At 46.9% G+C, this 16013-nt stretch overlaps 1 protein-coding gene across 1 annotated transcript in view; it reads left to right on the plus strand.

Annotated features, from left to right (window-relative positions):
• Positions 1–5241: 5241 nt before the first annotated feature.
• Positions 5242–16013, plus strand: part of PLA2G4E (phospholipase A2 group IVE) — a 57543-nt gene continuing 46771 nt past the window's right edge. The window contains exon 1 of the mRNA XM_029238564.1: positions 5242–5424. Coding sequence (XP_029094397.1) covers positions 5242–5424 — 183 coding nt within the window. The remainder of the gene's footprint in view (positions 5425–16013) is intronic.

Raw genomic sequence — 16013 nt, forward strand, 5'->3', positions numbered from 1 at the left:
GGAGAGACTGAGGTCCAGGGCAAAGAGAAGCAGAGGAAGAGGAGAGGAGAGCAGGACAGAGAAAGAGTTCTGCTGCTCCGAATCCCAGGTTCTCTCCTTTCTCAACTTCCCAGGGTCTTCATTTCTCAATTTTGTGAGTTAATCCAGCATCTTTCCCGGCTAGATGAGGCAATACATTCCTGTTGATGCTAAGCTTGCTCCCAACACCTTCAACTGAAAGAGTTGTGACTAATCCGTTGAGCAACTGGACGGATGACAGGGCCACCTACTGAAGTAGGCAACAGGAAGTGGAGGAGAATCCTCTTCTTTGGAAAGTGTGATCACTGTGAGTCCATCTCATCCAGGAAGGGGGTGAGGACTCTTCTGGGCAAATTGGCGTTGGTGTTTTATGTGATTTTTGCCTACACCTGGGGTGATGATTAACGCCCAGTGTAATAATGTGTAATCACTCCTCTAGCTGGGAGTTCAGATTGAGATTATACTCTTTTTAATTATCAATCTAATTGACTTCAAGCCTCCAACTAGCCGAGCTTAGAAACATGTTTTTCCTTCCTGGATTTCTCCCGTCAGTGATAACCACAAAACACCCAGGGCTGCTTATTAATCCAAAGAGGTGGGTCCTGGCCATTAAAATTGTGAGGGGAGGAAACTGGGCAGCCTCCCTTCAGCCAAGGTTTTCAGCTGACTTTTCAGCTTTTTTTTTTTTATTGGAGTATAGCTGATTTACAATGTTGTGTTAGTTTCAGGTGTACAGCACAGTGACTCACTGTATACATATATACTCTTTTTCAGATTCTTTTCCCTTATAGGTTATTACAAAATACTGAGTAGAGTTCCCTGTGCTACACAGTATGTCCTTGTTGGTTACCTGTTTTACATACAGCAGTGTGTATATGTTAATCCCAACCTCCTAATTTATCCCGTCCCCCAGATTCTTTTCCATTTAGGTTGTTTAAGATATTGAATGTAGTTCCCTGTGTTATACAGTAGGTCCTTGTTGTTTATCTATTTTATATATAGTCAGTGCCACATGGTGTCACTGTTGAGCACAGGCAATGCTAGCACCCCGCTACTGCCCTCTGCTCTTGTCCTGAAGCATTGATGATGAAAGACAGGTGCTCCAGCTGCTCTGGGCTTGTCCTCTTTGCCCACTACTGGACAAGCTGGGGATGACAGGGGACCCCACCAGGTCTGCTGCCTGGCTTGCCCCTGCGCGCTTCTTGGGGAATGAAGCTGAGAGGGCTTTGCGGGGCACGTACCCACAGGCTCCGCACCCCCCAGGGCAGGTGGCTTTGGCTTGTCTGCCATTTCCCTGACTCGGACCCACTCTGGCTTCCTCAGCTCATGAGGCTCGCACCAGCCCACAGCCACTTTCCTCAAGGCCTGACGTGCCAAGGTGGCAGGGTCCAAAAGGGTTTCTACACTGCAGCTTCAGCCCCATACTGGCTCTGAGCTACCTTCCTTTCCCTATTTCTGCATTCTGGCCTCAGGAATGAGGGAAATTTTAACTCGAGCCAAGCCCTGTCCCATTTCCTGCTCTGTGATGAAGAATTCCTGTTGTGGGGAGGGGACAGGGATGGGGGTGGAGGTGACAAGTGCACCTCCATCAAGGCTAGTTCTTGACGGAAAAATTAGGAAAATGTCCACTCTCCCCTTCATGGGATAAGACAAAAATGACGATATATCTTTTTCTCTGTAAAAAAAAAAAATCATTGTTATATTGAGATCATTTTAGTCCCAACAGATCTACAATATTTACATGAATCAGTTCTGATATTAAGCTGGATTACTGAAGCCACACTTTCTGTAATGGGGATTGAGCAGGAAAGGAACTAACATTGACTGCAGCCCACTGTTTGCCGGGTGTTAATTCTCACACTTCTACGAGGTCAGCATCGTCACCATTATCCCTATTTTACAAATGAAGAAACCAAGTCTCTTGGGGCTTCCCTGGTGGCGCAGTGGTTGAGAGTCCGCCTGCCGACGCAGGGGACACGGGTTCATGCCCCGGTCCTGGAGGATCCCACGTGCCGCAGAGCAGCTGGGACCCGTGAGCCATGGCCGCTGGGCCTGCGCGTCCGGAGCCTGTGCTCCGCACCAGGAGAGGCCACAACAGTGAGAGGCCCGCGTACCGCAAAAAAAAAAAAGGAAAAAAAAAAGAAACCAAGTCTCAGAAAGGTTGGTAACTCGCCAATAGTTTGCTCTGGAGCCGTGGGAACCCCTTTCTGCCCCACGAGCCCATACCGGGCCCTTGGCGGGCTTGCTCCATCTAGAGTGGGATCCAGGCCTGCAGGAGAGGCACCTAGCCTTTTGTGTCTCTCCTGATGTCATCAGATACTTTCTTCCTGGACCTGAAATGAGATATTCTAATTATTACCTCCCTGTATCCCTGGCTACAGACAAATCAGCTCCTTTTGATAAAGCCCCACCTCCCTTTTTTTTGAGCAAAATGAAGTGAGTTTTTGTTGCCTGAGACGAAAGTGCCTTTGGGAGACCCTGCCTACAGCTGATGGGGTGACAGCTACTATGCCCTGGGGGCTTGCCAGGCACCACTGGACTCTGAGCCCTTTACAAAGGGAACCAGTTCATGGGGTAAATATGGAACAATGTTATTTTTCTCACTAACTGTCCCCAGCTATACTCTGTCAAAGCCTCCTTTCCTGCTAGATACAGATATTTGAGAAGAGACAGTCCTCCTAACAATGAAACCAGAACCATTTTTCATTTAAACACACACATTTTGATGCATATTATATTTATGTTTGTAAATTTTTTCTTTTTTGTTCCCTAAAATTGAAGGCCTGCAGGTGCACAAAATACTTATTTAGTCCTTAGCTTCCAAAACCTCAAGACACAATGTACCCCTACACGACTAACTAGTTCACTGTACCAGGAGCCAGTTCTAGAATGTAATGTAATTTAATGTAAACACAAATGGGATAATTATTATGGAATGGTTTGGTATCGCTGGTCTATTTGACAACCCCTTTCTCTGCATGGTTTTCTCCCTCTATTTCTCAGTATGGGGACTTTCTTGTTGGAAAACTTCCTTCTTTAAAAGAACTTTCCCCTGGAAACTGAGGATGCCTTTGTTTTTAATCTGTAGGACTTCCCACATTCTAAAAGATTATTTTAACCTAACAAGGAAGTCCCTCACATGGTAAACTTTAAAAGAATCATGTCTTGGAGATTTAAAGAAATGACCTGGAAAAAATTAGACTTGTCAAGAAATAGAGGCCACAAAAGAAAATTCACAAAGGTGAAGTTATTGAAAGAAACCAGATTTGCCCTCAAATATGCTGCTCTGCATATTGATTATTTTGAGTTAAAGGCACTTGAAAAAAATAGCAGATGTATAAGGATACGCTGACCTTTCTTTTTCTTCCTACAAGCTGGAGATAAAACGCCCACATAGGGACTTCCCTGGTGGTGCAGCGGTTAAGAATCCACCTGCCAATGCAGGGGACATGGGTTCGATCCCTGGTCTGGGAAGATCCCACATGCCGTGGAGCAACCAAGCCTGTGAGCCACAACTACTGAGCCTGTGCTCTAGAGCCCGCGAGCCACAACTACTGAGCCCACGTGCCACAACTACTGAAGCCTGTGTGCCTAGAGCCTGTGCTCTGCAATAAGAGAAGCCACTGCAATGAGAAGCCCCGCGCACCGCAACAAAGAGTAGCCCCTGCTCGCCGCAACTAGAGAAAGCCCATGCGCAGCAACGAAGACCCAACGCAGCCAAAATTAATTAACTTTAAAAAAAGTTTACCATGTAACATTTTAGCTGTTCCTGGTTTTATTTTGCATTGATTAATCCTAAAAGTAATGCTTACTGGAAATTGGATAAAAGACTGATTTTTTTAAAATCTAATTTTTTTTTTCTTTCCAGTTGTATTGAGATAGAATCGACAAACAGCAGTGTATAAGTTTAAGGTGTATTGCTTTTCTTTTTTATTGCAAAAAGCATTGATAAAGAAAAAGCATTTTCCATGGTATGGCTAAATGGCAGGGTGCTTTGTTAGGTTAAAATAATCTTTTAGAATGTGGGAAGTCCTACAGTCTAACTGGTGGAGACTGAAGGAAACGTACCTACTGCTTTTAGGCAAATAGAGGGAGAGCAGAAAGCTTTTCTTGTATCGGCTTCTTCTTAATTGCTTTCAGCTGAAAATAATCCTTACTGCTAAGTGACTTAATTGGGGTAGAGGGTGCGAATTCTGCTACCTTTTAGCACAAACAGAAAAATGACACTTTACATACATCTCCCCCCCCCCCCCCCCCCAAACACGACTGTAGTCAGTCAGACCTGGGAGTCTGACTGCTGCTTGATTTCTGACAGGGCTGTTTAGGCCAGAGGCAGGCCCCACGGGAGAGCCACAGCCTCAGAAAAGAGAGTCTTGAAATGGGGAGGGGGATGATGGAGTGGCCCCAGCTAGAGAGGATGCTGGATCACTCAGAGCCCACACACAGAGAAACGGAAAGATGCACATTTTGAATGTATATTTTAAAACACTTGTAAACAGACACAAAGAGGGTTTGTTTTTTGTTTTTATTTTTGCATTTTTGTTTTTACTGTGGAGCTATGATGCACTGTCTTTAAGCTGCCAGAAACGGCATCTATCAAACCAAAGAAAGGGCTGAAAATGAGAAGCAGAGTAGATTACTGAATTCCCTTCTGGCCTGTGGCCCCTCCATCAGCGCTGAACACCAGGCTAGGGATTTATTTTCAGGGCTCAAAAGAGAGATCTGGGTGTGTCAGCCAAGAGCCAGGGACTCCACCAGGGGCCTAGATGGTCTCAGCCACCTGACCCTCAGCCCTTGCTCCCTCTTCCCTCCCCACTGACATATTGAGTGTCACACTTTTAAAAATAGCCCTGAGCAGTGAGGAGCCTGGATCTGAGCTCAGAAATGCAGGCCTCCCCTGAGGAGAGCTGCTCCAGGTGAATGTAATTGTAGCTTGCCGCTAACTTTCTACACAGAGCAAGAACATTCTCTCCACCAAAGTCGGCCCAGATTGGCTGATGTATTCACAGAGATGTGGGACTCTTTTAGCTAAGCACTGACTTCCTTCACCTCTTTAATCATCAGGCTCGTTTATCTTCAGGAGGAATCCGATGACATTGCTTTTGCTGTTTTGCAAAACCCCCTTGAAATTTCCCAAGGATATCCGCGGTTTGCCTCGCTGTTAAGGACCAACCCAGTACCGAACAGCCTGTTCTAAGCCCCAGAGAGGTGGACGTGGCTGGAATGACTATCCAGACCTCAGAAGGCCATCCTGGCTCGGGAACTGATGTGTTTGTCCTGCAGAGCCTACAAGGGGATGAAGAAGGCAGCACAGCAGGAAGGAGTGTCGGTGATTTGGAGGAGACACAGGTCTTGGAAACTCCCCATCTCCCACCTCTACTTCCCATGGCCCCTGGGGGCTCTCAGGTATGTCTGCATTTCTGGGGAGTGCTCCTGGCCCCTTAAATTTTACCCCCGCTTTCCTGACTATAAGTAAGATCACCTGCATTGCTGCAGAGTTAACAGGTTGTGTTTTTGTTCATTTCTTTCTTTCCCAGATGCATCCCATGGGCCCCGCCCATCACCTACCCGTCCTTACCTGTCTCTGTGCCCCAAAGAGTTGTTAACTCTGACGGTGATGACCTTTTACTGCGTGCACTCTACGTGCTTGGGAGGGATTAGTGTTGATGACGAAAGCGAGGCTCAGTGGGGTTAGGGTCACACAGCTAAGTCGATAGGAGAGCTGAGATGGCAGGTGTTTCGACTGATATGATACTGGGAAGAGGGCTCAGCATCCTGCAGGTGAATGGCTTAGCAGACCATCTGGCAAGTATAGATTCTAAGCCTGTGCCGTCTAGCCTAGTGGCAGGGCAGGGTCATAACCGTAACCACACGCAGCTCTGAGGAAGTTGGAGGGAATGTGCTGATTTGGCCTTCCTCACGGACCCCACCTATGGGCCAGTGAAGAGAAAACCTTGACTAAGTCAGTCCCATCTGGTAAATTGAGTGGGCTACCAAAACTGAACCTTGGCTTTAGGCAATCGTCGGTAGATCCAGATCTGCCTCCCCAGCTTCTCCGCCGGGCAGGTGGGTGAGCTTCCTGTGGGCTCCCAGCAATGGGGAGGGGTCCGTGTTCTTGTGCCCCTCTGGCCGCTCTGGGCTCAGCAGGGGGCAAGGCTCACGTCCGTCCGTGGGCCTTGTTCACAGGAGCACTGCGTCATGGTCACTTTGCCCCCTGTGGACCCCTCTGCCTCTGTCCCACTCTGTCTGGACCCTGGCTTGCTGGCTCCATCCTGGCCCTCCACCACGGGGTCACCTTGCCCAGTGTCCACCACCCAAGGTACCTGAGGGCAGCTGGGCAGCTGGGCAGATGACCAGTCCCCCCAAGATTCGTCCCCTTGACCAGACTGCCCCATAGAAGCACCAGGGCCCCTGCCGGTGACCCCTCTCAGAGTCACAGGTGAAGAGTGGTGGCTCCTCTCCCCCTCTCTGCCCCACACCTTCCCGCCCTTCCTGTAGTCCCCTGTCCCCCCAGTGGGGAAGTCCCTGTGGTCCAGTAGGCCAGGCCTGCTCCTGATGTGATGCAGCGGGAGATGCACCAGCTACAACCCTGTTGGGAGGTCAGGGGCCTGCACCCCCTGGCATCAGAGGCCTCCTGACTCAGAGGTGGCCCCTCAAAGCTGTGAGAGCCATTGAAACACAGGGGTTCGGTATCTGTAAGAGCGCCGTCCTCCTTAGAGTGGTTGAGAGCGTGGGCTGTGAAATCAGACCAGGGCTTCCATAACTTTCTTTGTCAGTTGCCAACCCTGGGACCTCAGACCAGTTCCTTAACCTCTCAGACTTCACCTCTCAGTTTCTCCACCTCTGGGGCAAAATCATGTCAGGTGTGGATAGCAGAGTGTTTGGAGCACAGGAAGCTGGAAACATGCTGACCGCTGTCGTCATCGTTGTCGTGACGTTACAATTCTTTCTCCCCTCTGCCCTGTCATCCCCATGCCTGACATGGCTCAGGAATGAGGCTGTGCCCTTGTCTTGTTTCAGCTGCTTGAGGGAAGAGCAGGAAGGCCACAGGGCTGGGACAGAGGCAAAGACACTGTGCTTAACCTTAATATTTTCTTTTTCATGTGTGTAAAAGTCATTTCAAAAAATGTCTGGAAACATAAAGGAAAAACCCATTGTAATCGCATTAACTCAATACAATAACTATTCCCTTTCAGTCTTTTTTCTCCTTAGATAATGTTGATATAGTTGTGCTTATAATACTTAGACCAGATCTATGTCCAGGTTTTTTGTCTTAACCTAAAATTATAGCCATGAATGTTTTCTTGGCTGATAATTAAACTTCATAATTGTCACCTCAATGGCAGAATAATATTCCATTGTGTGCCTGTACTATAATTTGTTAAGATTTATGGTGAAATGTCAGAGTTTATAGTGCTTTATTTTTGCAAATTTCCATGGAATTTCTCAGAAGCTTGTCAATTGGTTCTTCCCTAAGACCGGTATGAAATACCTGAACAAGACAAGAAGAATCACAGTCAGCTCTGCAAGAGGGGGTGTAATATTAGGGAATGTATGTATGTGGGGGGAATGTGTATGATTGGGGAGGATGTGTCTGCATTCAGTGACAGAGGAATCCTCCACATGGCAAATTTTGAGGGACCCACAAGGACCCACCAATCTTCAAATAGTCTCTCATCTGCCCTCCATTTTGGTCCTTGAAGGGTTTCCCTCCAGGACCACCCTGTAGATTACGTCTTCATCTTTCTAGGGCCCCGTGGAGGCTGGCATTACTGGGTAGCATATCGTCATCCAGCAATACTTCAGCAAAAATGAATTTATCGGATTCGTTTTCAGAGTTACCATTTCCTGCACTGTATTCTTAGGCAACTCTTCCTGTGGTTTGTTACATGTCTTCCACCTCAGGAAGATCAGGAACCACATCTGAAGCACATATTCATTCCTTGAACAAATATTTATCAAGGTCCCACTGTGCCCCCGGTATTGTTCTAGGAGTGGAAGACAGAGCACTGGGCAGGTCAGACAGGATCCAGTCCTCTTGAAACTTACGTTCTAATGGGGGAGACAGGCAGTAAATAAATACATGACTGTTTCTATGTCAAAGCTACTGGAACTAAACATGTGATAGAGGGTGACTTTCAGCAAGGAGGGGACAGACAGGAGGTAGGATGGTGACATCTGAACCAAGATCTGAGCCATAAGAAGACCGGTGGGAAAATGTTCCACAGAGAGCAACTTCTAAGTGCAAAGGCCCTGAGGTGGGCACAAGGCTGGTCTGTTCTGGAAACAGAGAGAAGACCAGTGTGTCTGGAGAGCAGAGAGCAGGGGAAGAGAGGAAGTAGTCAGAGCCTTATGCTGACCCAGTGCAGCAGGAGGCAGCTTTGGGGTTGTTCTGAGGCATCAGGTGGGAGCCACTGGAAGCTTCTAATCTGAGGGTGGACTTTATCTGATTTATGTTTTACACCGACCACTGCGGCTGGTCTGTGGAATGGACTGCCTGAGGGGAAACAGGGAGGCAAATGAAGAGGCTCTGGCTGTGATCCAGGAGGAAATGGAGGCGGCTTAAATACAAGTGGACAGATTCTGAATTTTTCTGGAGGCAGAACTTCTATCTTGCTGATAGATTGGATATGGAATGAGAACACAAAGGCGCCTCCTAGGTTTTTGCCTTAATAACTGGGAGGTACCCCTTAGTCATCTAGGGAACACCAAGGTAGGGTTCCCCAAATGGGTTGGGATGGAGGAGACTGGAGGTTTCTGTGTTGGACATTTTAAATTTGAGGTGCTTGATATATGCATATCCGAGCAGAGATGTCAGGTGGGCAGGTGCAAACACAAGTCTGGAACTTGGGAGATAGGTCGGGGAGATAATTGGGTTGACTACATGAAGCAGAATATAGATGGTTGTTGAAGCCATGAAGCTGGATGAGGTCTCCCAAAAATGGGGGTGGGGGTGGGGCGGACAGAAGGGAAGAAGCAGAAGCCTATGCCCTTCTGCTCCCCACCTTCTAGACGCCTGGTGGAGACAGAAGAGCCACCAAAGAAGACTGAGAAGGAATCGCCAATGAGGTTGGAAGAAACCAAGGAAGCCAAGAGACTTTGTCTATAAACGACCCATACTTTTATCAGAGTGGGTTGTCAGTAAATATCTTCAGGAAGCACAAGCTTTGTGGCTGCTTGTTGGTGTCTTTGCAGCCTCTGGTGCACACCTGGAACGCTGAGTGACAGGTGGCTGACTGCAGGCCTCAGCGCCCACGCGGCTTCCCATTATCTCTGACATCAAGGCTGATACCTCTGCCTGGCTCCAGAGGCCTGACGAAATCGGACCCCACCCCAGCTGCCCACCCTATGGCCCGGCGCCCACCCTTCCCTCCTGGCGGGACTCGCCCTACTCTGTGCCGCCTACATGGTGTAAGGCAAGCTCATTCCCACCCCTTCACCTGGATTCTGCTGCTTCCCTTCCTGGAATGCCCTCCCTTCCTGCTGCCTTTCCTAGCCTGGCCCACATTTCAGGCCCAGCTCAAAGCTCAGTTCCCCAGTCTCTCCCCTTCTGCCCTCTACTTTTGTACTTGATGGATTTCCCTCGGGACCACCCCTGTGCATTACATCTTTTCACCTCAGGTTACTGAAGCCCACTGGACATCTTCTGCCCCGCCCTCCATATCTAAACCATCATACTGTGATGGTTCTATCCCAAAATTCGTCTTTTTTTTTTTTTTGGCTACGTTGGGTCTTCGTTGCTGCGCACGGGCTTTCTCTAGTTGCGGCGAGCGGGGGCTACTCTTCGTTGCAGTGAGCAGACTTCTCATTGCAGTGGCTTCTCTTGTTGCAGAGCACGGGCTCTAGGCGCGTGGCCTTCAGTAGTTGCAGTGTGTGGGTTCGAGGGCGCAGGGGCTTCAGTAGTTGTGGCACGTGGGCTCAGTAGTTGTAGCTTGTGGGCTCTAGAGTGCAGGTTCAGTAGTTGTGGTGCACGGGCTTAGTTGCTCCGCAGCATGTGGAATCTTCCCAGACCAGGGCTTGAACCCGTGTCCCCTGCATTGGCAGGCGTATTCTTAAGCACTGCACCACCAGGGAAGTCCCCCGAAATACGTCTTGAATCCCATCACTTCTCTCCATCCCTGCCACTCACCCTGGCCTGAGTCACCATGGGTTTCCCGTCTGAACCACTACAACTCATCTTCCTACCCCCAGGGAGAGTGGAGAAGTGCCGAGGACAGGAGGCTGGGATTGTCAGATGAGCCCAGATGTGACATCACACTAGCTCTGGGTCACTAGGTAAAAATCAATCAGACCTAGTCATTCCAGTGGTAGTTATTTTCCCAAGAGCAATGAAGACTCATATTTACGCAAACACCTGTATGTGTGTATTCATAACAGCTTTATTCATAATTGCTGAAAATTGGAAACACCTTTAACTGACAAATGAATAAACAAATTGTAATTTTTACAGTGGAAAACTACACAGCAGTGAAAAAGAAAGAACTCATACAACAACGTAGATAAATCTCAAAAACTTTACACCAAACGAAAGAAGTCACCACAAAAGATTGAACAGTATGACACTTACGTGAAGCTCTAGAAAAGACCCATCTAATTGGCAGCAACAGAAAGCAGATCACTGATTCCCTGAGGCCCAGGGAGAAGTGGAAGCGTTGACCAAAAGGGCTATGAGGCAAATTTTGGGAGCGAAGGAAATGATCTCCGTCTTGATTGTGGCAGTGGTTGCACATTTGTATGTAGTTGTCAAAACCCATCAAATGGATATACTTTATTGTGTTAAATTATACCTCAGTAAAGTTGATTTTTAAAGTGAAAAAAATAAGTCAATTCACCAAATGATGAGTTTGCCAAAAGTGCAATCATTCTACTGGGCCGTCCGCCAAGATGCCCTCATGTGGCTTTTACCGAGCTGGGTCCTCAGGCTCCAGCGACCCCAGCCCAGCAGTTCTCACTGTTGGTTCACTCAGCCCCACCATCGCCCACAGGCCCACAGCTCTAACTTCCAGGGCCCCTCAGGCAGCCTTGCGGAGTTTCCATGAGTCTGCCCAGGCCTCTTCCCTCTACTCTCTGGGAGCCAAAGGGCACATCTGTGAGGCTGCATCTCCCAGAGGTCAGACGTGCTCTCCGCTCTGGATCCCAAGAGTTTCTTGCTGTTACGCCAGCTGTCGGAGGGTGGAGGTGGGGCAAGGATAAATGACTGCCTATGTATTTTTCCATATCTGTTATTTACAGGAAAACTGAGGCCTAGAGAAATTTAGAAGCCAAGATTTATCTTCTGTTTCTCTTTGTATTTTGAAGACTGTCTCCTTCCTCAGGGCAGCAGAGGCCAGGGGCCAGTTTGAGGGAAGAAAGGACCAAAAGGATTGCAGGGACAAAAACATAAAACAAAACCACACAGGTTAAAATGTTCACATTTCATCCGTTTTTTTGTTTTGTTTTTTAACTCTTTGTTAAGTCTTTGATTGCCAGGAGAGACTCACCAAAGAGTTCCTTACATACAAGAAATCTCTGTTCAGAGTCAGTCTGTCCAGAATTAGAGCTGGTGCAGGGCACTTCCTGAGTGCTCAGTGAATGTTCTCCACCTGTGTCACATCAGCTGTCTCCTCCACTGAGCAATGCCACCTGCGGCTGGCACTTGGCGCCCTGCGGGCTCCATGGCCAGGTGACTCCTGCCCTACCTGGTCTCTGCCCATATCCGGCCTTGAGGCCAGCAGGAAGCCCTTCCATCTCTGTAAAGTGACCAGACAGAAAGGCAGTGTCTGCCTGTGTAGACTTAGCCTGACCTAAACACAGATAGATGGGACTCTGCTCTGGCCAGGTGACCAGAGGCCATGAAGAAACGAATGGAGCCTGCAACCTTGCTTCCCATCGTCTCCCTCTGACACTCACAGGCCCTGCTCCGGATTCCTCCTCCTCCTCCACAGACATGCATGTTTATCCTTCCTGAGTACCGTCCCCTCAGGCCCAGAGTGACAGCTAGAGAAGCTGAGACAGAGTCTGCATGGAACTGGGGGCCCTGGGAGACTGCAGGGCATTTGGGTAGGACGAGACCAGTGGCCACTCCCGGCTGGTGAAGAGGGGGAGGCATTTATTTATCAGGGGGCTTTTGCAGGCCACGGCTTGCACCAAGGAGCCACCCTGGGCTGATGAAGGAGGCATGCCTGCCTTCCAGCTCACCCAAACCACACAGTGCCGATGGCCACCTGTTCTGCCTGTAGGAGTAGGATTTGCTCTCGTTCTTAAATATTCTCTGCTCATGAGTCACCACTGCCAACAGAAGAATCATCATGAGTCTTACACTTGACATCTGGTACCTTATTTAATATCCTTTCTGAGTCTTCATACCTTTGCTCATGCTGTTTCACCTGACAGAAATGCTCTTTCCTGAGTCCTTATCCTTCCTTCGAGGGCAAGTTCAAGTTTTTCTTATTCCAGGCAGCCTCTTCTGACTTTCCCAGCCCTGGGTGGCTGTGACCCCCAAGCAGCATATTTTTACACCTCTCCTCATATGTGGCATGATCATCCTGAGACCATTTGTATGACCTTCCTGTCTCACCCAACGTATGTTGTGAGCTCCTTGGGCAGATGACATCTTGGTGTCTGAGGTTGCCGTACTGTGGATCATAGCACTTGTATTGAATCCATCGCTAACTAAGGGCCGGCCGTGTGCTATGACTTTATCTCGTTTAGTCTTCACAACCACCCTATGAGGTAGGAATTATTTTGCTTCCCACTTTTCAGATGGAGAAACTCAGGCTTAGAGGGATAAACTTACCCAAGTTCATGCAGCTAACATGTGGCAGAACAAGTGTTCAAATCCAGGTCTGTGAAACTTCAACATCTAGACCTTGAACTAACTGGACAATGTCATCCTCACAGAGGTGACTGGTGACAAAGAGCAAACTCAGTGTACAGAAAGCTCCAGGCAGTCTTGCTACGTGTGAGAGAGAGTCAGGACGATAAAACCTATCATCCAGTTGAAACCAAAGGCACAAGTTTTAGTAGCAGAAACCTCACAAGATTGAGAAATGTTGAGCTATGGACACAAGTGCTTTGAGAATACAAAGCACTGAGTAGGACTTTAACATCTGCTTATAAAGATAAAGAAGGGCAGGATCTGTTGACAACATTAGGGACATAAATACTACCTACGTTGGAATAAAGAGCCTTTCTTGTCATATTTATCCTTTTTTTTTTTTTTTTTTTGCGGTACGCGGGCCTCTCACTGTTGTGGCCTCTCCCGTTGCGGAGCACAGGCTCCGGACACGCAGGCTCAGTGGCCATGGCTCACGGGCCCAGCTGCTCCGCGGCATGTGGGATCTTTCTGGACCGGGGCACGAACCCGTGTCCCCTGCATCGGCAGGCGGACTCTCAACCACTGCGCCACCCATGCCACTGGAAGCCCATATTTATCCTTATTTTATATCTTGTCATCATGAAATAGTCATGTCTAATCTGTTGACCAGAAGTTCTGAGACATCTTGACATATTAACTTCAATGGTTGATTTTTTTTAAATCTCCTCTTACTTGGAGGGTATAATATTTGCTTTACTTTATGTTGTCAAAACTGTGTTTACTCACTGTATGGTTTTTAATTGAAGTATAGTTGATTTACAATGTTGTGTTAGTTTCCGATGTACAGCAAAGTGATTCAGTTATACTTATATATACATTCTTTTTCATATTCTTTTCCATTATGGTCTATTACAGGATATTGAGTATAGTTCCCTGTGCTATACAGCAGGACCTTGTTGTTTACCTATTTTATATACAATAGTTTGTATCTCTTAATCCCAAACTCCTAATTTATCCTCCCCTACCTCCTTTTCCCTTTAAGGGAATCATAAGTTTGTTTTCTATGTCTGTGTTACTCATTATATGTTTGTTTTAGGAAATTGAGCTTTATCAATGAACACAGGAACATAAAGAGACATTTAAAAAACATAATGGAGAATCTTGATTTTCCAGGGCAGTAGCATCTCGCAAAAGGCTGAGTGTATGAGGGTTAAAGCCAGAAGTTCTGGGACAGACTGATTTGCATCACAGCCCTGTCACTTACTATGGTGACTCTGAGGAAGTGGCTTACCCTCTCCATGTCTCAATTATTCTTTAAAATGAGATCATAATAGTATCTACTTCACAGGTAATACAAGATATGAAGAATAGTCCCCATCACTTTGTAAACATTCAATAGATGGTAGCCACTCTGTTCCTGTCGGCATCTGTGTGATGGTCCAGTGGTGAATGTGCCATAACTAACCGTCTTCTTACTGATGGGCATTAGGTGTTTCCAGTTGATGAACAAGACCAGCAATGTTCCTGCCCTGAAAAGGGTTACGGTCTGGTGGAATGAGGCAAAAAGATGAACATGATAAATCAATATATGATATATTAAGTTAGATTTGATCTAATTTAACTTAATTAATAACCAGAGAAACACGGAAGCAAGTAAGTGGTTGAAAGGCATACATGTTATAAAGGGTGGTCAGGGCAGGCCTGCTGGAGAAAAGGACGCTTGAGCAGCGCCATGAGAGAGAAGAAAGAGTCAGCTATGCACAGAGCAGAAAGTCAAGGACTTCGGGCAAGGGAGAGGCAAGCGCAAAAATCCCTGATGTGGAAAAGGATTTACCACGTTCAGGGCATGGAGGGCCATGAGACAGACCCTGATATTTAAGGAAATTTAATATATGATAAAATTGGCACCACGGATCAATAGGAAAAGAACACACTGTTTAATAGATGACATGGCTACAAGTGGCTCACTATATAGGGTGAAATAAAGCAGCATCTCCACTTCACAAGCTGAACTGTGTTCAAGGGAAGGAGTAGAATGTGAGAAGCCATGACAAGAAGTAAAAGCCACCAGAAGCTATGGGAGGGTTCTAACCGGGGCTGTCGAATAATCTAGTTATGTTTTTAGGAGATTCTGTAGAGAATGGCTTATAACAAGGCAAAAGTGCAAGCAGGAAGACCAGTTAGGCTAATGCCATAGCTGAGATGAGGGAGATTATGACTCAGGCTGGAGCAGTGGCAGTGACTCTGGGGTAAAGCAGGAGGGAAAATAATTTCACTTGAGTGCAGAGGGCCGAGGACATGGCCTGTTATCACCCTTGGTGCCCATGAGCCCCGAGTTTGTCTTCTTGATTGTTACTTCCCTGAACCCACAAATCCTTTCCCATTCTCTCCCTGAAGAAAGGCAATCTTTATTCAACTTTCTCAGTGCTTTCCAATTTAATAGCTGCAGTGAAATTTCATTTTGGTTTTAATTTCTCTGATTACCAATGATTTTGAGCGTCTCCTCAAATTCTTGTTAGTTTTTTGGGTTTCCCCTCCTATATATTGTAGGTTCAAATCTTTGGTTCACTTTTGTGTTGGCATGGCCGTCTTTTTCTTGTGGAGTATGTAAAAATTCTTCCTATATACTAGACATTAATCCTTTTGTGATTTGCAAATGCGGTGCGAATGTCTTCTGTTATTCTGTCGGCTGTCTATTAACAGTTTCTCTGTGTTCTTAGTTGACAGAAACCCTTAATTCTTATGTAATCAAATTTAGAAATTTTTTTCCTTGTGGTTTGTGGATTCAAAATGATGTTTAAGAAATCCTCGTCCCCAAGACCACAAATAGACTCTCCTATGTTATTTTCTGCCAACTTCATAGTTCTCCCTTTCTTATGTTCACCCCATTTACAGTCCATCTTTTTATATGGGGACAGGTGAGGATGCTGTTTTATTTTACATTATACACTGAGCCACTCGTGACCATGTCACCTCTTAAACAATCTGTTCCTTTTCTATTGATTTGCGGTGCCAATTTTCTCATATGTTAAGTTCCCTTAAATATCAGGGTCTATCTCTGCCCCCTCTACTTTGTTCCATTGGTCCTATTCTCGCACCAACACCCTACTGCTTGTGTTAGTGTGACTTTGTAGTTTATTTTAGTATCAGGCAGGGTAAGACTCTACTCTTTACTGTTATTTTTTAAGAGTGGTTTGTT

Source organism: Monodon monoceros, unplaced genomic scaffold (genome assembly GCF_005190385.1).
Source record: "Monodon monoceros isolate NGI ecotype Baffin Bay Population unplaced genomic scaffold, NGI_Narwhal_1 Super_Scaffold_21, whole genome shotgun sequence".
NCBI classification, from domain to species: domain Eukaryota; kingdom Metazoa; phylum Chordata; class Mammalia; order Artiodactyla; family Monodontidae; genus Monodon; species Monodon monoceros.